We start from the raw sequence: 23241 nt of genomic DNA on the forward strand, positions 1-23241 counted from the left end.
GACCTATTAAGAGGGTGCAAGGTTTTTAGAAGCAAATTGGAAAAGGGGCTGTGGAATATAGAGAGAGCACACAGTCCCGCCAAGAGAATAGCTGCTTTCATGAGCTTGAAACCAGGGCAGTTTGATTGAGATATAGCTGCTTTAATTAGCATTAAAGCCTTGTTGGGTGTTAAGATGTAGCTGTTTAACAAGCTGCAAATCGGTGCTGGGTGGTTAAGATATAGCTGCTTTAATGGCCAGGATTGAGAAATAGCTGCTTTAATGAGCTCTGAGACAGTGCTGGTCTGTTGAGATGTTGCTATTTTAATGAGCTTCAGATTGGTGCTAGATTATTGAGATGCAACTACTTTAATGAGCTGGGAATCAGTGTGGAATGTTGAGCTGTAGTTATTTTCATGAGCTTCCAACCAGTGCTAGGGTTTTTTTATACTGTAATCAGCTTCATACCAATGCTGGAGATTGAGATGCAGCTGCTTGAATGAGCTCCGAACCAGTGTCTGGTGGTTGCGATATAGCTGCTTGAATGAGCTTCAAACTAGTGCCGGATTGTTGAGATGTAGCTGCTTTTATGAGCTTCAGAGCAGGTGTTGAGATAGCAATAGCACTTATATACCACTTTATAATGCTTTACAGCCCTATAAATGTTGAGATGTTGAGATTTCATAAGTATTAAAGTTGTGTTGGAAGTTGAGATGTAGCTGTTTTTAAAAAGCTGCAAACCAGTGTCGGGTAGTTAAGATATAGTTCCTTTAATGAACTTGGAACCGTTGCTAGGTTGAGAAGTAGTTGGTTTAATGAGTATTAAAGTTGTGTTGGATGTTGAGATGCAGCTGTTTTTAAAAAGCTGCAAACCAGTGCTGGGTGTTTAAGATATAGCTGCTTTAATGAATTTGGAATCATTGAGAAGTAGCTGACTTAATGAGCTGTGAGCCAGTGCTGGGCTGTTGTCATATAGCTGCTTGAATGAGCTTCCAGTCAACCAGGTTGTTGAGATATAGCTGTTTTCATGGGCTTCTTATTGATTCTGGTGTGTTTAGATACTTTAATGAGCTTGGAACCATCCCAAGTTGTTTAGATATAGTTACCTTAACGAGTATCAAAGCAGTGCTGGATGTCACTAAATGAACTATTGTAAGTTGAAGACTACCAAGACTTCTCGTTTAGAATTCCTTGGGAGACCGGAGAACAGAATAAAAACAGGTTTTATGCTACTTCAACACTGCCTAAACCAGTTGTCACCTTGTTGGTCCTTCTGAGGACCGTTTGTGGGACACACAATTTGGTACGCAGTGGCTTTTCTTAAAACCAAGCAACTTGAAAAAGTATGGACTCCGATTCCCAGCATTCCCCTTGCCAGCATGGGGAATTCTGGGAGTTGAAGTCCTGACGGTACTGGTTGGACAATTTTCATCCATTGCGTTGTCGGTTCGTTTAGGCCAAATTTCCGAATCTTTCCTAAAAAAATGATCATTTTTTTTATCGCTGATGATAAAAGCTCTCCACCCTCCAGGAAGGACATCAACTTGACTTCTCGGTCTTCTCTTTTGAAATTAAAGAACTAAAATCTGCTTTCCAAACACTTCTAGCAGTCCTCGACGTCCAACCATTTCTTTACCGACTATTTGAAGTTACGGCTGCATTGGAAAAAAGTGGTTTGAGACCAGTCCTCGTGCTTACAATTATTACAGTATTCCCCATGGTCACGGGATCGATATCCAGGCGCCTGGCGATGGCAGGTATTTGGGATAGTTGTAAGGTCCCAGATCAGTGCCCCATTGGAGAATGCGATTTATGACATATCCTGTGAGGAGGCAGGAAATAGGCTTGTAGGTGGGCAGTAAATTACGTTGGGTAGAGCTGACTGACACCAATTTGCTTAGCGATGGGAAAATTCTAATCAGTGGTGTCCTAGCAGACATTTCATGACCAAACTAGGCAACATCTTCAGTGCAATCCTGTGAAAGTCTGGTGCCAATTGTGGTAATTAACTCGAGGACTATTTAGCCTTGTTCCCTGGCCTTCCCCATATCATGTTCGATTTTTGACTTTCGGAGTTCCATCTTGGGAGTCAGGAACGGAAATGGCTGGCTTAAAAGGCTGTAAAAAGTTTTTCAACGGAGCTCATCGATAAAAGTGCGATGTCACACAAGTGCCCGGCCACAAACGCGCAAAAGACGCATACGCCACAACTGTTTAGCGGCAGGCAAGCAGGCAGCATCTGTTTGCAGTCATGAGGCGAAATGTCCTGATATGCGATTGGTCGTCTCAGGCTCTTCCTTTTGGCCAGCAAAAAGGGCCGCTGACGTTTCAGAACACCAGGCGGGCACAAAGTGCGTGTATTGTGTATGTTTGTGTCCCCCAGAAACGCACAAGCACACCCCCTTCAGCAGAAGGCAGTGCCCAGAATAAAAATGCAATTTGATCCTGTGTGTAACTGGCACTTTGCAAAAAACCATCCACCTCACAGCCTAAAGAAAAGCAAACTTTTTAATTTGGGGGGCGGAGGGGGAATAACTTGCAGGAAAAGATCACATGCAAATATTCTGGAAAATGGTGCCCGTAAAATCGCTACCTGAACGGCTCGGCTGATGCTAGCTATATATATGTAGTCCTCGATTTACGACCGTTCATTTAGTGACCAACGCGATGGCACTGAAACAACTGGCTTACATCTTCATTTTCACACTTAAACCGTTGCAAGAATTCTCACAGTCACAAGATAAGAATTCGGCCACTTTTGCAGCTGGCTCATGTTTATGACCCAATTTTCTGACCCTGACAAGCCATCATTTGGGGGTGGGAGAAGCCCAATCTGCTTAATCGGAGCACGAGTCACTTAACCACCCTGATTTTGAAATAACCATGATAAAACAGGTTGTCAAAATGGGGCAAAGTTCACTTTAAAACAGCTGCCTTAATCACAGGCTCGATTGTGGTCATTAGTCAAGGACTCCTATAAAGGACCCGGATAGAAAGATTTATAAATCTGGTGCTGTGGTGGCCTAGAGGTGGAGCTCTCACCTCACAATTAGGTAGCTGTGAGTTCGATCCTAGGTAGAGGCACACTGGGCACACTGAGAATATATCTGCTGAACAAAACACTGCGTTGGCAACAGGAAGGGCAGCCGGCCATGAAACTCTCCACTACATTAAATTGCCCAGAATCCACCCTGCAAGAGATTACAGGATTGTTAAAAGATGATGATAGAAAGATTTCTAAAAATTATACTGGTGAGGCAACCCCCTTCTCCCCGAACAAAATGGTATTTAACAAAAAAAAAACATAAAGGAGAGTTGGATTTTAAGGTTACAGAGAGTAATAGAAGTAGCAACTCTATGTAATAACTTGAGCTATCAAGATATATATATATATTTATGAAAGGAACTAAAGTGATAGTTGGTGTAGAAATCTTATTAACACCACATTGTGGTAACGATTGGGATAATGTGGATTATTATGTAGGTGTAAATGTTCAATTATAAGAACAGATGCGTATCGCATATTTTTTTTCTTTTCTTCTTTTTTAGACAGAGATGATGTCCAAAACTTTTTCTTCTGCAGTTTGTAAACTAGCCAAGATTGTTAAAGAGATTTCTCAGCAATAAAAAAGCAATCCTTTTTAACTTGCATTGTGTCTGCGTGCCGTTCTCATGACCCCTTGGCCGAGAGTCAGTTCTGCCCAAGGAATGTCTTTCAGCGAAGTTGGTTGCCAGAATTTTCAAGTTGCCCCCAATTTTACAACCATTCGAAATGCAAATGGCTTTGAAAAAAATATAGTTTACAACTTGTCCCCACACTTGTTTCCTTTATTGTGTCTTGCCAAAGTAAATCAACAATTTGTAGCCTAGAACAGCAGGTCGCCAACCAGTGGGCCGCAAGAAAATGTTGGTAGGCGGCAGAGAAATCTCACCCCCTGAGCAACCCCCCCAAAGCAATTAAACCAGGCTGCGCGGGAACACAAGTCTGCGCCACCCACATGGCCCGCGGGAACCCTCCCTGCACGCTCACTCCTTACCCAGCAAACTCGCCTGTTAAATTGCTATTTTTCCTTCAGACCATCATCTGTTCTGTGCCGGGAGATTTAGATTAGCTAGGAAGCAGCAAATGGTTGGATTTCTTGCTTTCTAGCTAGTCTTTAGATCTTCGGCTCTGCTTTTAAGCACAGCCGAACCTCCCTTAGGACTGAAGGTTCTGTTATCCAGTGCAGACTCATGGCAAGCAAATTTGAGAGGCTGAGCTAGCCGATGGCAGATTGATAGATCACTGAATGATTCTGTGAGCAACTCAAATCTGCCTGCCTGCTTTGCCTGATTTTGGGTAAAAGTTGCTTTTTTTATTATAAAAAAATTCAATATTTATATAAATATAATATTTACATACAAGGCATGCCCAGCCAGTCACATGACCACCAAGCCACACCCACAAATTAGGCCACACCCACAGAACAGTTAGTGATCCCTGGGATTTAAAATTGGTGGTCCCTGAGGTCCAAAAGGTTGGTGACTCCTGGCCTAGAATCTTGCCGAAGTAAAGCAACGATTTGTAGTGCTATTGATATTCAACAGGCCTTGACATCCAACAGCTCATCTATTGGTAGTTACTGTTCAAAGTTACAACCGCCAAAAAAGGTAACATGGTCGTGGTGACATCATCAAAATTTGGACGTTTGGCATCTGACTCATATTTATGACAGTTGTAGTGTCCCAGAGGTCATGTGATCCCCTTTTGCAACCTTCCAATTGAGCAAAGTTGATGCGGAAGACTTAAGTCACTTAACGGCCAAATGGCAAACTTCACGGACACAGGGATCCGCTTAAGAACCGTGTGTCAGGATTCCGTTTTATAGTTGCCCGCAGAAAGGGGCGGAGTTTGAAAGAGCAGTGCAGCAGTTTGGAATCGAAAGTGCATTCCACTCATATCTTGCAAAGATAATTAAGCAACTGGAGTTTCTGCCGTGCAAATGTCTAATTGGAGAGCATAATTGATGACTCTTGGCTACAGACGTGTTTCGTTGAATATGAATTATGATGCACCCAGAGGGTTGGGGGAAACTAGGGTCAAGGGTGACAGTGAACGATGTGTCTCAGAATTGGCTAGCTGTCAGGATTCCGGCAGCGGCCCTATTTCAAGCCAAACTTCAGAAGGATTTCCAGAGGATTTATTAGGAGCTAACGTGTCCGTATGACATGACCTGTGAATAGCCGATTCTGAGACATGTCATTCACTGTCACCCTTGACCCTGGTTTTCCCCCACCTCTCTGGGTGCATCATAATTCATATTCTCCAACGGAACACGTCCATAGCCTGGAGTCATCAATCATGTTCCCCAATTAAGAGATTTGCATGGAAACTCATATCTTAGTTATAACTATTCATATATAATAGATCAGACATCCAGCCCTTGCTTATCAAGGGAGACCGAGTGGAGCAAGTGGCCAGTTTTAAGTTTCTGGGTGTTACCCTAAAAGAGGACCTGACCTGGGGGGGTGCCCCCATTGCAGCCCTGGTCAAAAGGGCCCAGCAGAGATTATATGAACTGAGGCTTCTCAGGAAACAACCACTGAATGGAAAACTGCTGGTGACCTCCTACCGCTGCACCAGGGAGAGAGCATTTTAACTTACTGCACCTCTGTCTGATTTGCCAATTGCACCGGGGCAGATCGGACAGCCACTCCAGAGGGTGAACGTCATTGCCCAGAGGATCCTGGGTTGCCCTCTCCCCTCTTTGGAAGAGCTTTATGGCTCCCGCTGCCTTAAGGAAGGTCAAAACATTCTCAAAGTTCCACCTCATCCTGGGCACCAGCCTTTTTTGAACTATTACCGTCTGGCAGGCAGTACAGGAGAATAAAAACAAGGGCAGATAGGCTGAAAAACAGCGTCTATCCCAGGGCAGCAGCTCTGTTGGATTCTGCTGTATAGTGCAGTGTTGGTGTGCTGTCGGGGGTTTTCAGTTCAATGTGTGGAGAGTGAAGGATGTGTGTTTGTGTTTATTTTCACGGTCATGGTGTGCCCTGAAGATGGTGTTTGGTTTCGTTATATGAGGTGCAAGGACAATAAAAGTAAACTAGTCTTTGTAAGATATGAATGGAATGCGTTTTCAATTCCAAACCGCTTCACTGTTTTCGAACTCCTCCCCCACTTTCTGTTGGCAACTACAAAAACGCTTTATGAGTTCACACCGTGACAAAGGTTGTAAAACAAGGCAAAACTCAATGGTAATAAACAAGAATTAAAATTCAGAAGGAATAAAATGACAGGAATCGTTTGAACTCACAAAGTGCAAAAATTTTATTGGGCACAGAACAAACAGGATTCATTCCGGCCGTAAATTCGCTCGTAAATATAATACTGAATAATACTTTCCAAATATTTCTCAACTAAAATTTTAATTTTTAATCCTTTTTAACAAGTTCGTGTTACTTCTGTTTTACTTTTTCAATTAAAAATTTCTCCTACATTTTCTGAGAAACTAAAAGGAACTTTGGGAGGTGATTTACAATTTCTAGATTTACCCAGAATTTTCAGCGGCGGTTGTACAGCCAGGGGAATTCTGGGAATTGAAATTTGATGGAGGAACTGAACAGAGATTTAAAGGTCTAAAGAAAATAAATTAAAGCTACATATAGGTATGTTTAGGGAGGAGACGGGATACAGGCATCTAAGCCTTAAAAATTCTCATTTTTCTTTGCTTGAAATAGGATGTTGGCTCTCAAACTTGGCACTTGAAGAGGGGAGGACTTCCAACTCCCAGAATCCCCCATCCGGCATCCTTTTAGGGAGTGGGTTTCAGCTCCCAGAATTAAAGCTTGCTAGCCAGGGGATTCTGGGAGTTGAAGTCCTCCCCGCTTAAAGCATGCCAGCTTGGGGATTCTGGGAATTGAAGTCCCATCTATTTTCAAGTTGATGAGATGCAAGACCTGCCAATCTTGACCAAGAGACGAATAGGGGGAAAAGATAAATGAAAAGCTCCATTTCAACTCAAGCTGGAATCCATTTCGCTGACAAACCTTTGTTGACTTTGATCAAGACATTTCTCTTCCATTTGCCCTTCACAAAGGATCCCGACAAAATACTACACTTGGTGAAACCGAGTTACGAACCTGCCTGAAAAAGACCATTTCAAGTATGTTGTTTTTTTTTCCACTCAAAATTCAGCCTCGAACCCACCCCCCTCCAAAAACACAATGGGGTGTCATCCCAAATTGTTAATTTTTGGTACAGCAATACTTCAAATGCCGGATCGTTTTCTCCCGACTGTTATTGTAAGCTCCAGGGGTGGCGGGGATGAGATTTTTAATCGCACAAGTTCCCAGGCCATTAATCTGTTTCCCGAGAAAAATCCTTTGGGAACACTGCACTAATTTAGATTATATCTGAAAAATAAGACCCAACTGGAAAATAAGCCCTAGCCTATTTCAGGATGCTTCTAATATAAGTCCCACCCCCAAAATTAACCCGTTAAGATGGTCAACCAGAGGAACACATTTGGAACCGTATTTTCCTGAAAATAAGACCCAACCAGCACATAATGTGTTTACGAGAAAGTCTGTTGCAAAATCTGCCAGCGTCGTTCCTGTTTCCGGGATAGAAAAATTTTGGGGGGAAAATGGGAATTGCAGACTAAGGTGGAGTGTGGAACAATTCAATGAATCCGGCCGCAATTTAGGCGGCGAAGAAAAAACAAAGAACCCATTCTCGTTTTTGAGGAATACTTGTTGCAACCAGCAGTCGAAAGTTGCGCTTCTCAAGCACGGCCCCTTTTTAAGACGGGAGCCGAGCTTGTGAAATACGTCCACTGGCAGGGTAGAAAAAGGGTAGAAACACAACGGCATTTCCCAAGGCATCGAAAGGGTGGGGGGAATTGTGGAAATTTTGGATCCTGCCGGGAAGATTGCATCTTCTCCGCCCCGCCGTGGTGGCGGCCTGTCACTGCACTGAGCATACGTCCAAAATGCAGAATTTGGCTCGGCAGGTGGGGCAAGGCACATGGCTGGAGAGCCAAGTCTCTGGGTGTTGCTGGTCCTGCTGGCTGGCGAACCATTTGCCCATACACAGCAGGCACCACATGGGGTAGCAGAAACACAGCTGGCATTCGCCCTCATGCAGCTCCTGGCAATTCTTCAGCAACTTGACGTTGGCGCGGGACTGCATGCAGCCAATGCAGAGGTCCAGCTCCTGTGGAGGAAGCAGTAAGATCATTAGAGATGGTCAAAGCTGGGTGGTTTTCTTGCAGACGTCTCATGACCCAACTAGGTAGCCACCGGGGCTGGAAGGGGAAGAGGAGATGGTTTTCTTGTGGACCTTTCATGACCCAACTAGGAAACGTCATCACCAAGGCTGGAAGGGAGTGGGGTTTTTGTGGAGAGGAAGAGCAGGAGGACTGTAGGATCCTTGACGCTCTCGAATTTGGGGTTTTCTTACAGACGTTTCATGACCCAACTAGGGAACATCATCAGTTTGAGAAAGGAGGAAGGAAAAGGAGGAGGGGAAGGAAGAAAAAGTAGGGAAGAAAGCAGGACTGTAGGGTCCCTTGAGTTGGGTGGTTTCCTTGCAGGCGTCTCATGACCCAACTAGGTAGTGCCACCGGGCTGGAAGGGGAAGAGGAGATGGTTTTCTTGTGGACCTTTCATGACCCAACTAGGAAACGTCATCAAGGCTGGAAGGGAGTGGGGTTTGTGGAGAGGAAGAGCAGGAGGACTGTGGGATCCTTGACGCTCTCCGAATTTGGGGTTTTCTTACAGACGTTTCATGACCCAACTAGGGAACATCATCAGTTTGAGAAAGGAGGAAGGAAAAGGAGGGAGGGAAGGAAGAAAAAGTAGGGAAGAAAGCAGGACTGTGGGGTCCTTGAGTTGGGTGGTTTCCTTGCAGACGTCTCATGACCCAACTAGGTAGTGCCACCGGGGCTGGAAGGGGAAGAGGAGATGGTTTTCTTGTGGACCTTTCATGACCCAACTAGGAAACGTCATCAAGGCTGGAAGGGAGTGGGGTTTGTGGAGAGGAAGAGCAGGAGGACTGTGGGATCCTTGACGCTCTCCGAATTTGGGGTTTTCTTACAGACGTTTTCTACAGACGTTTCATGACCCAACTAGGGAACATCATCAGTTTGAGAAAGGAGGAAGGAAAAGGAGGGAGGGAAGGAAGAAAAAGTAGGGAAGAAAGCAGGACTGTGGGGTCCTTGAGTTGGGTGGTTTCCTTGCAGGCGTCTCATGACCCAACTAGGTAGTGCCACCGGGCTGGAAGGGGAAGAGGAGATGGCTTCTTGTGGACCTTTCATGACCCAACTAGGAAACGCCATCAAGGCTGGAAGGGAGTGGGTTTGTGGAGAGGAAGAGCAGGAGGACTGTGGGATCCTTGACGCCTCCGAACTGGGGTTTCTTACAGACGTTTCATGACCCAACTAGGGAACATCATCAGTTTGAGAAAGGAGGAAGGAAAAGGAGGGAGGGAAGGAAGAAAAAGTAGGGAAGAAAGCAGGACTGTGGGGTCCTTGAGTTGGGTGGTTTCCTTGCAGACGTCTCATGACCCAACTAGGTAGTGCCACCGGGCTGGAAGGAAGAGGAGATGGTTTTCTTGTGGACCTTTCATGACCCAACTAGGAAACGTCATCAAGGCTGGAAGGAGTGGGGTTTGTGGAGAGGAAGAGCAGGAGGACTGTGGGATCCTTGACGCTCTCCGAATTTGGGGTTTTCTTACAGACGTTTCATGACCCAACTAGGGAACATCATCAGTTTGAGAAAGGAGGAAGGAAAAGGAGGGAGGGAAGGAAGAAAAGTAGGGAAGAAAGCAGGACTGTGGGGTCCTTGAGTTGGGTGGTTTCCTTGCAGACATCTCATGACCCAACTAAGGAACAGCATCAGGGGAGGAAGGGAGGAAAGAAAAAGGAGGAAGAGAGGAAGGAAGAAAGGAAGGAGAAGGAAAGGAGAGGGAGGGAGGGAAGGAAGGAAGAAGGGGGAGAACTGTGGGGTCCTTGGTGCTCCCTAAACTTGGTTTCTTTGCAAACATCTCATAACCCAACAAGCGAACATCATCAGGGAAGGAAGCGAGAGAGGGAGGAGAACTGTGGGGTCCTTGGTGCTCTCCCAGCTTGGGGGTTTTGTTATAGACATCTCATGACCCAACTAGGCAACGTCCTCCGTGGCAGAGAGGACTGTGCATAAGCAGAGAGCCAATTCCCCCTTCCCATCTGGCAACGAGGGTGGCTTTCTTTTATGCCCAAATCGATCGTAAGCCAGGAATGACCAACCAGCCATCCCGTTGTTGGATGCCGGACAGAAACTCACCTGGTTGCTAGGAACCCGGTAAGGCGGGTTTCTCTCCACCAGGGAGGTGAAGGTCTCCAGGAAGAGGTCACTCAGGCTCTGCTGGATGACCACATTGGCCCCGTTCTGGATGGGGGCGCAGAGCTTGTCCTGCATTTCCTCATATTCCGACGAGTTGAGCCTGTTGGGAAAACAAAGGTCAGGTGCAGATTTTGGGAACGAACAACGTTGGATTCCAAAACAGACGATAAACCAGCCTATTTCTTTAGAACCCAAACAGTTCTCAACTTATGACGGTTGATTTACTGACTGTGCCAAGTTACAACAGCCCTGGGAGGAAAAAAAGAGCCTTTTTCCACCCAGTTACGGGATTTACATTTGACGGTTGGAACGTCCTGGGTTTTCTATGATCCCCTTTTGCGATGAGGAAGGCCGATTCACTTAACAACCGTATGATTCATTTAAGGACATGATTCACTCAACCAAAGTGGGGAGAAATGCCACAAAATGGGACAAAAGTCACTGAACACATTTCTCACCTGGCATGACAATTGCGGTCGTACGTTGAAGACTACCGCCAAATAAAATACAGCTCATCCTCGACTTACGACCACAACAAAGCCCCCAAATTTCCATCGCTAAGCAAGACATTTGTGAAGCGAGCTCTGCCCTTCTGGAAGGCCTCTCTCGCCACAGGAGTTAAGTGAATCTCTGCAGTCAAGTCAAACGGTTGTTAAGTGAAGCTAGCTTTGACTTTGCTGGTCAGAAGGTTGCAAAAAGAGATCGCGTGACCCAAGGAGGGAGGCTGCAACCGTTGTAAATATGAAATCAGTGACCAAAGCTCTGAATTTTGATCACGTGACCGAATCTGTGATTAAAATCTGCAGGGATTCACTGAACGACCAATTCACTTTTGCGACCTTCTCGCCAAGCAAACTGGGGTGGAGGTGGGGAAGCCATATTTCCTTCGCGACCATGTGATGAAACAGCTGCCAGGATTGATTTAAAAACCGGTTCATAACTCTTAAGAACCAGTTATGAACTGGTAAGAACGGCTGGCAAACAGGACGCAACTCAACGCACCACAAAGCAGAAATTTTGAGGCCATAAAATCGGGGATTCAACAGAACCGCCTTCCAGACTGCTAAACCGCAAAGGCCCCAGGTTCAAATGCACTTCCCCGCCCCACCCGGAAACAGGATGCTGGGGACAAGCGTTACCGGATGTCAAAGTCCTTCACGCGGGGATCGGTGCTGGTCACGCGGATGGTGAGGAACTGCGACGGCATGTTGACGTCCAGCAAGAGGTCCTGCTGCCTAGAGTCTATGACGGTCAGCTGGAGGTCCCGCTGTAGCCCCACGTGGAAGGCGTAGGTGGTGACTCTGAGGATCCAGCTGTCGGTCACGACCAGGCGGGCGCCCGGCGGCCCCGTGGCAAACTTGTCAATCCGGCGGAACTCGGCATTGATGGACGAGGCCACGGCCTGCCAATTGGCATGGGGCGGCACAGCAAAGGCAGAGAGGGTCCTGACCAGCGGGTGGCGGGACCAACCATCCCGCGACCAGTAGTAGGCGAAGGTGACCGCGAGGACCAGGAGGAGGAGAGCACCAGCGAAGAAGATTTTCCAAGGCTCGGGCGCCTGGGAGATGGTGAGGAGCTGTTTTTCGGGCGCTGCAAAACACATGCCCAGGTAGTAGCCTGGGGAAGAGTGAGAGTTTCTTCTTTCTTCCTATTTCTTCCTTCTTTCGTTCCTTTTCTTTCCTCCAGCTTTCCCTCCCTGTCTTTTTCCTTTCCTTCCTTCTTGTCTTTTCTCCTTCACCTTCGCGTTATTTTTGCTGTTCTGCCTTTCTCCTTCATTTCTTCCTTTCTTCTCACTCCTGCCTTCTTCCCTCTTTCCCTTCCTTTTTCTCTTTCCTTCCTTCCGGTTTTGTTTTACTATCCTGCCTTTCTCCTTCTTTCCTCTCTCTTTCCTTCCTTCCTCCTCGTTCTCCATTCCTTCAGATTTCCCCCTCCCCTTCTCCCTTTCTCTTCCTCTCCTTCCTTCCTAACTCCTTCCCCCTTCCTTTCTCCTCCTGCCCTTCCTCTTCCCCTTGCTTTCTGCTCCTCTCCTCCCTTTCTCCTCCTCTCCTTCCTCTTCCCCTCTTCTCCTTCCTTTGTTCCTTCCTCTCCCTCCCTCCCTCCTTCCCCTCCCTTTCTTCCTCCCCTTGTTCCCCCTCTCTTCTCCTTCCTCTCCCCCATTCTCTTTTCTCCCCTTCATTCCTTTTTCCTCCTCTCCTTTCTTCCTCCCTCCTCCCTTTCCTTCCTTTTTCCTCCCTCCCTCCTCCCCCTTTCTCCTCCTCTCCTTCCTTCGTTTCTTCCTCCCCTTCCTTCCTCCCTTTCTCCTCCTTGGGGCTCCTCCCCTTTCACACACACACCCTTCTTGGGGTTCCCTTTCTCCTCCTTCTCTTGGGGGCTCTTCTCTCCCTCTGTCCCCTTGGGGCTCCCCTCTTTTTCTTCACCCCACAGCTGAATGGGGTGGGGGATCCAGAGCCAGACCCTAAGTGGGGAGGGGAACGGTTTCCTCCTCCCCCTCTCCTTTTTCCTTCTCCTCCCTTCCCATTCACCTCCTCTCCTTCTTGGGGCTCCCTCCCTTCTCTACTCCTTACTCCCCCTTAGGGTACCTCCTCCTCTTCCTCCTCCCCCCAGCTGAATGGCGGGATCCAGACCCAGATCCTGAGTCTTCCCCTTCTACCCTCCCCACCTTGGGGCTCCCCTTCTTTCACACTCCCTTTCCTGCACCCCTTCTAGGGGGTCTTCCTTTCCCTGATCCTGCACCCCCTTTCTCGGCGGGGGGAATCTTCCCTTCCCCCTCCCTTGGGTCTCCCCTTTCTCCTCCCCTCCTCCGGACTCAGAGCCAGCCCCCACCCTCTTCCCGGGCAGCCTCTCACCCAGGGGCAGGGCGGCGTGGGCCACGAGGGTCACGGTGCCCCCGCCGCAGGTGGTATTCGACGAAGGCCACGTCCTCGCTGCCCAGCCAGCTGCCCAGCAGGTTCTGCACCGTCAGGCCGGCCAGGTGGAACTCGCTGGGCGGGAAGACGAAGCAGACGGCCAGCACCAGGTAGGCCAGCGTGAAGGTGGTCCCCGTGGTGGTCTCCATGGAGCCCCTCAAAAGCGCCGCCCGTCCCGTCCCGTCCTCCTCCTCCTCCTCCTCCGGCCGCCGCTCTCAGCCGCCGAGTCCTCCTTGCGCGCGAAGAGCTCTGGGAGTTGAAGTCCCGACCCCCCACCGAGTCCCTAGGCCGGCGGAAGCCCCGCCCACTTAAGCGTCGCTGGAAGGGGGACTCTGGGAGTTGAAGCCCCGCCCACTTAGGCCCCGCGCCAGGATCTCCGGGAGTTGAAGTCCCGCCTCATCCACGGAGTCCCCAGGCTGGATGATAAAGAACTCTGGGGAATCCCTGCCTCCCCCACCTCCGGCAGCTCTTTCCTGCGGCCATATTTTTTTTTCGCGCGGGAACTCTGGGAGTTGAAGTCCTTCTGCCTCTTCCGCTTCCCCAGCTCCTCCTAACAGAATCAGAATCACAGACTGACAGGGTTGGAAGGATACCTCGGGGTCATCTAGTCCAACCCCCTGCTCAAGCAGGACACCTTGACAGAAGCGTAGAATGACAGCTTCCAGCTTTCTTGCAAATTTACCCCACGGAAGTTATTTGTGGCATATACTTTTCAGAATATAGCCGGGCCTCGACTTAACGACTGTTCATTTAGCAACCGTTCCAAGTTCCTCAAAACAAGGACCCGCTTTTGTGCATGACTTGTCACGCTAGCACCCCCCCTCCATATGATCAACATTGGCAGCAGACTCATCTTTACGACGGTTGCAGCGACCTGTGTGTGTGTGTCACATGTTCTCCTTTTGTGACCTCACCAGCTAAGTCCGCGGGAGATTCGCTTAACGACCATGTTCCTAACTCTTAACAAAGGCAGTAATCTCTTTTAACACTTGTCCAGCAAAGTCATCAAATTTGCTTGGAATGTCTCACTCAGTGACAGAAATGTGGATTTCAATTGTTGGCCGTAAGTTGAGGATATCATGAAAAGAAATTTCTTGCAGGAATCTCCTGGGCTCGCATATAGGGAAGCAACCCTGCTGCAGCTGGAGTTTTTTTCTTCCCCTCCGTCCACTATATCTTTATAAACCTTGGCTCTCCTCGTGGTCTCTCATCCCAAAGTATTAAAAATCTTCTTTCCAGAATTAGTTCCGCTTTGGGCCAAGTTTCAATCCTGATTTTCAACTCAGATGAGTCCTCAGCTTATAAGCATTTGATTTTGGGACCGTTCAAAGCGCCAACGGGCAGAACAAAGTGAGATATAACCAGCGTAACATCCAAATTCGGAGCTTAGCAACTGACTTGTATTTATGACAGTTGCGGCGTCACTGGGGGCGGGGGTTGGGAGGCTCATGGGATCCCCTTTTGTGATCTTCCGAGAAGCCGGAAGCCCAGATTTGCTTACCGGCCACGTTCCAAACAGAATAACAGGCAGCAATTCACTTAACAACAGTGGCAAGAAAAGGTTGTAAAATGAAGGCAAAGCTCACTTTTAACAACCGTCCGGCTTAGTGGCAGAAATTTGGAAGATTCAATGGGGGTCACAAATTGAGGGCTATACCAATAGGAGGTATATTTCTATCTGCTACTATTATTTTTCTTGCTTATTAGTTTAGTTTACATTTATTGTCCTTGCACCTCGTATAACGAAATCAAACACCATCTTCAGGGCACACCATGACCGTGAAAATAAACCCAAACACACATCCTTCACCCTCCACACATTGAACCGGAAACCCCCGACACCACACCAACACTGCACTATACAGCAGAATTCAAAAGAGCTCCTGCCCTGGGATAGACGCTGTTTTTCAGCCTATTTGTCCTTGTTTTTACTATTTTGTATCATCTGCCAGATGGTAATAGTTCAAAAAAGTGGGGGGGCGCCCAGGATGAGATGGATCTTTGAGAATGTTTTCAACTTTCTTAAGGCAGCAGGAAGTCTAAAGCTCTTCCAAAGAGGGGAGAGGGCAACCCAGGATCCTCTGGGCAATGACACAGTAAACCTTCTTGCCACAGCTCGCATCGATGTGCCATCCTGGATGAGCTGCACTACCTGAGCCATTTGTGTGGGTTGTAGACTCCATCTCACTAGAGTAAAAGCATCGCCAGCATTCAAAAGTGACCAAACCATCAGCCAGAAAGCATAGGGACTGAAGTTGTCTGTGGTCACCACCTGCAGAACCTCCTTTATTGGGGATGTCTTGCTACCTGCCTCTGCTTTCCACCTGTTGTCTATTCCATTTGCACAACAGCATGTGAAATTGATTGTCAATCAGTGTTGCTACCTAAGTGGACAGTTTGATTTCACAGAAGTGTGATTGACTTGGAGTTACATTGTGTTAAGTGTTCCCTTTATTTTTTTTGAGTAGTGTATACATATATAAAAGTGAAATACTGTAAGAAATAAGACAATTCAAAAATAAAATGTAGGTGAAGAGAATAGTACAGTATTATAGCATTAAGAAGACAGTTGCTCTATAGACCTTTGATGCAATCCTGCTGTAAATATATTTTCTAATGCATTTACTCATTGTTAAATATGTACCTGCAATCAATTACATCCTCCTGTATCAGGTAATGCCATCCTATTTCCTCCAGGAATTGGTACCTATCTCAAACTGTCAAGGCAATTCATACACGTTTGACATAACAAAAGACCAAAGTGATCAATTAGGAGGACAATAGGAGAAGAGATAATAAAAGATAAAACATTACTCTGACTTCCTTGGAACAATTGAAGTTAGATTTTGTTTTTCAAAGCATCTGCTTAAATTTAATCTTGGCACATTGTGATTTTAAATTTATAACCAGACTTTTACTTTGCATAGGTGAATATGTTAGAGATGCATATAATCATTAAGTTGTACTAAGATGGCTGGAGAGAAGATGTGCTGAATGTGTGTTACTGTGTGGTGTTAGGAAATAGATATTTCTTTGTTAGAAAGAGGCCCTGCTGAAGGGACATTCCTTAATGCCAAGTAAGATAAGAACAAGCCATGTTGACAAAAAATGGAAGGTCATTGGGAGGCATCAAAGGAGACGTGGTCTCCATAAGGCGTTTCAGATTATCTGTGTTCAGTCCCTGGGTCGATGTAGGAGGGGCGTGGAGGCGTCGGGAAAAAAACTATAAAATGTAATGTTTTGAAATCTTGCAGCGTGGGTCTTGGCTCGAACGTCATGTTGAGTTAAGCTAAGATCTCTAACCGCTCTTTGCAAACAGCTTTTGTTCTTCATTTTGTTTGCTTTGATTTAAGCTTGCAAATAAATTCTTTGTGTTTTCACCGATCCAAGTTTTTCTTATTTGTAGTCATTTCCAACAATACCCCACGTGCATCATCACAAAATCTCCAGAACCGTAAAGCCTACAAACTTGACATTTGGCACCTATGTTCTTCTTGGCTTCTGGGGGCTAAGCAAGGATTTTTCAAAAGGACCATCAGAGCATTTGGAGTATTTCCTGTATTATTATTATTATTATTAACACGCTCTGATGCTAAGGAGTTCTACTCCCCGTCCCCACCTGAAAAGAAATCTCTTCCAAATGCAAAACACAAGCAGAGGAGTTTCAGTTTCACAGCAGCCCCAAGCAGCTTTAGTCCAGAACAGTTGAGCTAAGCCACGCCCAGACTCCTTGCTGTCTCTTTGCTCACACAGCAAATATGGTTTCAGTTTCCAAACAGCCCTCCACTCTCTCACACGCTGACAGGATACTAGCCAGATGAATGCTGATGGATGCTAATAGGCAGAGGCAGAATTCCCACCCCCCTTATTTTCCGCCCCAAAACCTAAGCCCGACCACATGGTTTCATAGCGAAGCGTGGGTATCCAGCTAGTCTCTAATCTTTCTAATACCCTTTTTTTCAGCGGTTTTAAGAGTTAGTAAATCCAGGATGGAGCAAAGCAATTAAGTTTTCAAGAGGTTGATTTATTAATTTTAAGCATGCACGTCTCCAACACATTATTTTTCAGGGCGATGCACACACAAACATTTATTTTATTTCCTGCATTGTGATGCTGGGTACGGGGTTGTGCGGTCAGCTTCCGGAAGACGGCTTCTGCAAGGACGGAAAATCACCCTCGCTTTTAGAAGTCGGGGCGGTCTTTCTGCAACTTGCTGTAATCCATGTTGACAGAAATAAACTGGAGGGGGGGAATAAGAATTATGAAGAGAAACATTCCATTTTTACCCCAAAAAAGAAAATGTGAAAGAAATGTGGGAAAAAACATGAAAAGCCAGCTGGGAGACTTTGGGCCAATCACCAGGAGACGGGGAGTTCTAGTCCCGCCTTAGGCATGAAAAGCTGGCTGGGTGACTTTGGGCCAATCACCAGGAGATGGAGAGTTCTAGTCCCGCCTTAGGCATGAAAAGCTGGCTGGGTGACTTTGGGCCAATCACCAGGAGATGGAGAGTTCTAGTCCCGCCTTAAGCATGAAAAGCCGGCTGGGTGACTTTGGGCCAACCACCAGGAGACGGGGAGTTCTAGTCCCGCCTTAAGCATGAAAAGCCAGCTGGGTGACTTTGGGCCAATCACCAGGAGACAGGGAGTTCTAGTCCCGCCTTAAGCATGAAAAGCCAGCTGGGTGACTTTGGACCAATCACCAGGAGACAGCCAGCATGAAGGGTGGACTTCAACTCCCAGAATTCCCTGGCCTGCATGCTTTAAGAAGGGAGGATTTCCAAAAAATGTTGAGCTGCGTCTATAGTTCCGTTCTTGGTCATAGAAAAAAATAAATAAAGAGTACAGAAGAGAATAAAATAACCAAGTAGGAAGGGACCCTGGAGGTCATCTACTCCAACCCCTTGCTCAAGCAGGAGATCCTAAGAGAATCATAGAATAACAGAGATGGAAGGGACCTTGGAGGTCATCTACTCCAACCCCCTGCTCAAGCAAGAGATGCTTCGAGAATCATAGAACAACAGGGAAGGGACCTTAGAGGGCATCTAGTCCTTGAGCGAGGTACCCACCTATGTGGAAGGTTGTAAAAGTCTTGACCGTAGAATTTAAGCAGCTTTTATCTTCTTAAGTTTTTTATTTTCATTCGCCTGGCTGGATCCTAAAGCTAATTTAAATCCAGCCCTTTAATCCGTGTCCTTTCTTATATAAACTCTCAAAATAAAATAACTTTTTGAGGGAGGGAGCGCCTTGAACTCACGGAATAGCAGAGTTGGAAAGGACCCTGGAGGTCATCTAGTCCAACCCCGTGCTCAAACCAGAGACCCTTTCGGAAATATCGAATTAGCAAAGTTGTAGCTGCATCTATAGTTCCATTGTTGGTCAGAAAAAGAGTAAATAAGGAGAATAAAAGAGGATAAAATAATTGAGTTGGAAGGGATCCTGGAGGTCATCTAGCCCACCCACCCCCCACCCCTTGCTCGGAATGCCCTGGGGCAAAGCCTGTCATATATATCCCGAGCCTCGCCATTGATTCACCACTGAAAATGCCCCCACCTTGTAACGGTGAGTAGGATCCAGATTGTTCCACGGCTCCGGGTTATTCTTCTTATCCCATCTAGAAGGAAAAAAAAGGGGGAGGAAATTAAACATAATCCCGACACTCTCTGAAGGCAGTCCTCGCTTAACAACCAGTTGCTCTGCTCTAGAGTTACGATGGGCCTTTGCAAAATGACTTGACACTCTTTTTTGAAGTTTTAATGGCTTCACCTCTCCCCCCCCAAAATGTACTGGGTTGTGATCTTAGTTTCTGGTATGGGACACATAACGCCCATGGGGGGGGGAAACGGGCTCACTTAACGACTGCTATATTCACTTAGCGTTTCATGACCCAACTAGGTCACATCATCAGTACTAGGGGAGGAGGGGGAGGACTTGTGGGGTCCTTGGTGCTCTCTGAGCTGGGTGGTTTTCTTGCAGACGTCTCATGAGCCAACTAGGGAACATCATCAGGGCTAGAAGGAGTGTGGGGTTTGCTCTCTGTTGACAACAATATAATCTCGCTCCTTTCTAGCCCTGATGATGTTCCCTAGTTGGGTCATGAGATGTCTGCAAGAAAACTGCCAAAGTTAGAAAGCACCAGTCCTCCTCATTCTTCCTCCTCTTCTTGCTTTCTTTCTCCTTCTTTTTCTACCTTCCTAGCACTGATGATGTTCCCTAGTTCGGTCCCAAGATGTCTGCAAGGAAACCCGCCCAGCTCAGAGAGCACCAAGGACTCCCCACTCCCCATGACGACCAGGGAATTTGGGGAGTTGAAGTCCAGACAGTGTGAATCACAGTCATATAAGCCTTTTTTTGAACGCCACTCTAACTTCCAACCAAGTTTTATGCCGAGTGGTTGTTTGCAAAATGCGGAAACAAAGCGATAAATTCCGCTCCAGACCCAGAATTTCTTCCACCACCCACCCCAACAATGGTGGTTTGTAGGATAATAAACCAGGTTTAATGCAGGCATGACAGAGACTTACCTGACTTCGGGACAGAACAAAGCCAGACGCATCAGATAGAGTCCGGCTCCAGCCACCGCGGTCCCCATAATTAAGAAAAGTGGAATCAGCTAGAAGAGGAAAAAAGTACCAAATTCGGATTCAAAATGAAAAGTCCTCAAATTTATGGCCGTTTCACGACCATCGGAAGTTTGGCCGTTGGGAAAGTGAGCGAGGCCGAAACATAAGCAACCCAGGCCGTTCCACGCCTGGTGACCACAACAGCGCCTCCAAATTTTGAGCTTGGCCTCGTTTTGCGAGTTCTCTCATCAGCATCACTAAATGAATCCCCACTGGACTTGTCATTAAGTGAATCAGTCTCCCCCATTCAATTTGGCTGATCAAGATGTTTGCCAAAGGGGATCAAGTTGTAAAGACAAGTTGGTTATCGAGCATGGGAATCTGGATCACGGAACGTGGCGGATGGTGCAGAAGTCATTAAGTGGGAAAAGCAGTCACTAAATGAGCGGTGGTAACTCAAGGACTAACTGTCCCTTACTGGAAAGAGCTAATTGTAGAAATCTTAATTCTGAAAAGTAAAATTAAAAAATTCCCTTAAGGCTCAAGGTAGGTGGTCCTCGACTTACAACGGTTCTTTAGCAACCGTTCCAAGTGACAACAGCACTGACAAAATGAACTTACGACCGTCTTTCACACTTACGACCGTCCCAGCCTTCCCCAAGATCACATGATCAAACTTCAAACACTTTGACCAGACTCGTATTTATGACGATCACGGTGTTCCTGCAATCTCTCTTTCAATGACCTTCAGTCAATGGGGGATTCACTTAATGAATGCATCGCAAACAGTAATCGCTGGGATTCGCTGAGCGACAGTGGCAAGAAAGGTTGCAAAAGGAGGCCAAATGGGCAGAAGCACCTCGCTTAGCGATGGAGCAATTCCCAATTGACAGCGGGGAAGAAAGATCATAAAATGGAGGAAGTGACTCGCTTAGGGACAGAAAGGTCAGTCGTAAATTGAGGACTGCCTATAGTTGGCCACTCCCAGTTGGATGGAGAAGAGATGAATGATGGGATTAAAGACTGCCACCCATGAGGGAAGCAACGTCTGGGGGATGATGGGAGTTAGAGTCCAGGCAGGTGAAATCCCTCCCCAAGTGCCTGCCGGGGATGATGGGGCCTGGAGTGGCTGCTGAAAAACAGCCAGGGTGAAAAGCGGTCATATGTCAGGTTCGAAACTGTTTACTTTGGCCATTTGAAGAAAGGTTGTTAAATCGCCCTGTATAACGACAGATGTAACTTATGGGGGAGGCGGAGCCAAAAAAACCACACACTTCCCAACAGCCTTTGGGCCCACACAGCCAACGTCTGTAATTGTGGGTCTTTCTTCTATTTTGTGTTCTTGTTGTATATCCACAAGCATAAAATGTCCCCCCTTGGGTTAGGCTAGATGACCTCTAGGGCATGGGTCTCCAACCTTGGCCACTTTAAGCCTGGCGGACTTCAACTCCCAGAATTCCCCAGCCAGCAAAGCAAGGCTGGGGAATTCTGGGAATTGAAGTCCGCCAGGCTTAAAGTGGCCAGGTTGGAGACCCATGCTCCAGGGTCCTTCCCAGCCAGCGTCAATCACAAAGACCACCATCCCCATCTTCCCCAGCCAGGCTGGAGGAGGGAGGCTGGGGAGGATGCAGCCGAAAGCCATATGGAAGCAGCCCTGGGATATGCCACGCTGGAGGTTCATGGGCATTGTAGTCCATCAGTGGGACTGGCTGGCATGGATGGGAGCGATGGGAGGTGGAGTCCCAGCTAGGCTTGAAGATGGTAGGCCTGAAAGGGTAGACAGAACTCGCTCCAATTGGGGATGATGGGGGGTGGAGTCCTGGCAGATGAAACAACTCCCGAGGCCCATGGAGAATGGGAGCTGGAGTCCAGGCAGCTAAAAGATCCATAGAAAAGTCTGCATTGACTGCGGATGATGGGAACTGGAACCAGGCCTATAAAAAGCCCCACTGAGGGCAGGGCCAGCTGGGGAGGATGGGAGCTGGAGTCCAGGCACATAAAAGACCCAGGTGGGGAGATGTTCTGGCTGGGAATGGTGGGGACTGGAGTCCAGGCATACAAAAGACTCCTAGGAAGGGTAGGACTAGGGAGGATGAGCGCCACCCGGGGATCATGGGAGTTGGAGTCCAGGCATGCAAATGACCCTTAGAGTTGGCTGCTCTAGCCAGGGACGATGGGAGATGGAATCCAGGGACATAAAACCATCGAAGGTGGGCTACCGCGGCAGGGGATTATGGGAGCCAGTGTCCAAGCAGGCAGTGACCTCTACGGTAGATCGCTCCAGTAAGGGACTCCACCCGGGGATTATGGGAGTCGTAGTCCAGGCATACAAATTACCCCGAAGCTGGGCTACACCAGCCGGGGATGATGGGAGTTGGAATCCAGGGAGGCAAAATAACCTCTACGGTACATGGTTGGAGCTGGAGTCCTTGCATAACAAATGACCCCGAGGCTCGGCTGCTTCGGCCGGGGACGATGGGGACGGGAGTCCCCGGCATGCAAATGACCCCTTCGGACGGTCCGTCCCGACCGAGGACGATGGGGGCAGGAGTCCCAGGGAGCCACTCACGCTGGGCCGATGCTTGACTTGGTGGCGGAGGAAGCCAATCAGGCCCGGGCTGGAGGCGGCAGGGAAGCGGCGGCGGCGGCCGGAGGGACGCGGGACTGCGCTTGCTGCTGCGACATGGCGGCCAGATCAATGTCAAGCCAGGACCCCGCGCAGGCACTCAAGTAACCACCTCTGCGGAGGACTGCGCATGCGCGACGGCCCCCCTCTGCGGAGAACCAAGGATCACGAGGCCGCTCTGCGCCTACGCGACAGCCCTTCCCCCGCCCTCCTACCCAACTGCGCCTGCGTGCTCAACTTGGCCGCCAGGCGGCGACCGAGACCGCAGAGGGAAAACAATGCAGAGAAAAATCGTAAGCTAACGGAGCTCGGGGGCTGGATCAAAAGGACAGACCCCGCCATAGAGACTCCGCCTAGCGCGGCGTGCCTCTTCTCTACGTAACAGGAAAAATCTCAGAGGTGGAGACACGGCTTACGCTCGGCCAGAAATGCGAGGCCAATCATAGAGAAACGTGGACCGGACAAAAGGCCGGAACCCCCACTATAGAGTCCCCTCCTAGCGCGGTTTCCCTGTCCTCTAAACAGAAAGCCCAGGCCACCGTCCATAGAGTCGGCTCCTAGGGCGACGTTGCTTTTCCTCTACCTAAACGAAGTCCCCGTCATTTGTTTAGTCAACCAGAAGGTTAGACCTCCCGCCATAGAGTTTCTTCCTAGCGCGGCATCCTTTTTCACCCCTCCCTAACCGGAAGTGCCTCTCCATTGTTCAGCCGACCGGAAAATCGGATCCCAGCCATCGAGACTAACCGGAGCTTCCCTTTCTCCACCAACTAACCGGAAAGCTTGGCCACCGCCGAAAGCGAGGGAGG

The 23241-nt window shown here is 47.9% G+C and overlaps 2 protein-coding genes across 2 annotated transcripts; both read right to left on the reverse strand.

Annotated features, from left to right (window-relative positions):
- Positions 1-6264: 6264 nt before the first annotated feature.
- Positions 6265-13490, reverse strand: TMEM129 (transmembrane protein 129, E3 ubiquitin ligase). Its single transcript, XM_026722571.2, is given in 5 exon segments — positions 6265-8176; positions 10285-10444; positions 11484-11961; positions 13191-13230; positions 13232-13490. Coding segments are annotated over 5 exon segments (1095 nt in total). The 5' UTR covers positions 13400-13490; the 3' UTR covers positions 6265-7927.
- Positions 13491-17253: 3763 nt separating this feature from the next.
- COXFA4 (cytochrome c oxidase associated subunit FA4) lies at positions 17254-22504 on the reverse strand (the record flags this gene model as incomplete). The annotated part of the gene is made up of 4 exons (XM_026722582.2): positions 17254-17489; positions 18800-18860; positions 19771-19859; positions 22379-22504. Coding segments are annotated over 4 exons (333 nt in total), but the record flags the coding sequence as incomplete, so codon positions are not given.
- Positions 22505-23241: the final 737 nt, after the last annotated feature.

Source organism: Pseudonaja textilis, chromosome Z, assembly GCF_049901715.1.
Source record: "Pseudonaja textilis isolate UNSWEBS1 chromosome Z, rPseTex1.2, whole genome shotgun sequence".
NCBI lineage: Eukaryota > Metazoa > Chordata > Lepidosauria > Squamata > Elapidae > Pseudonaja > Pseudonaja textilis.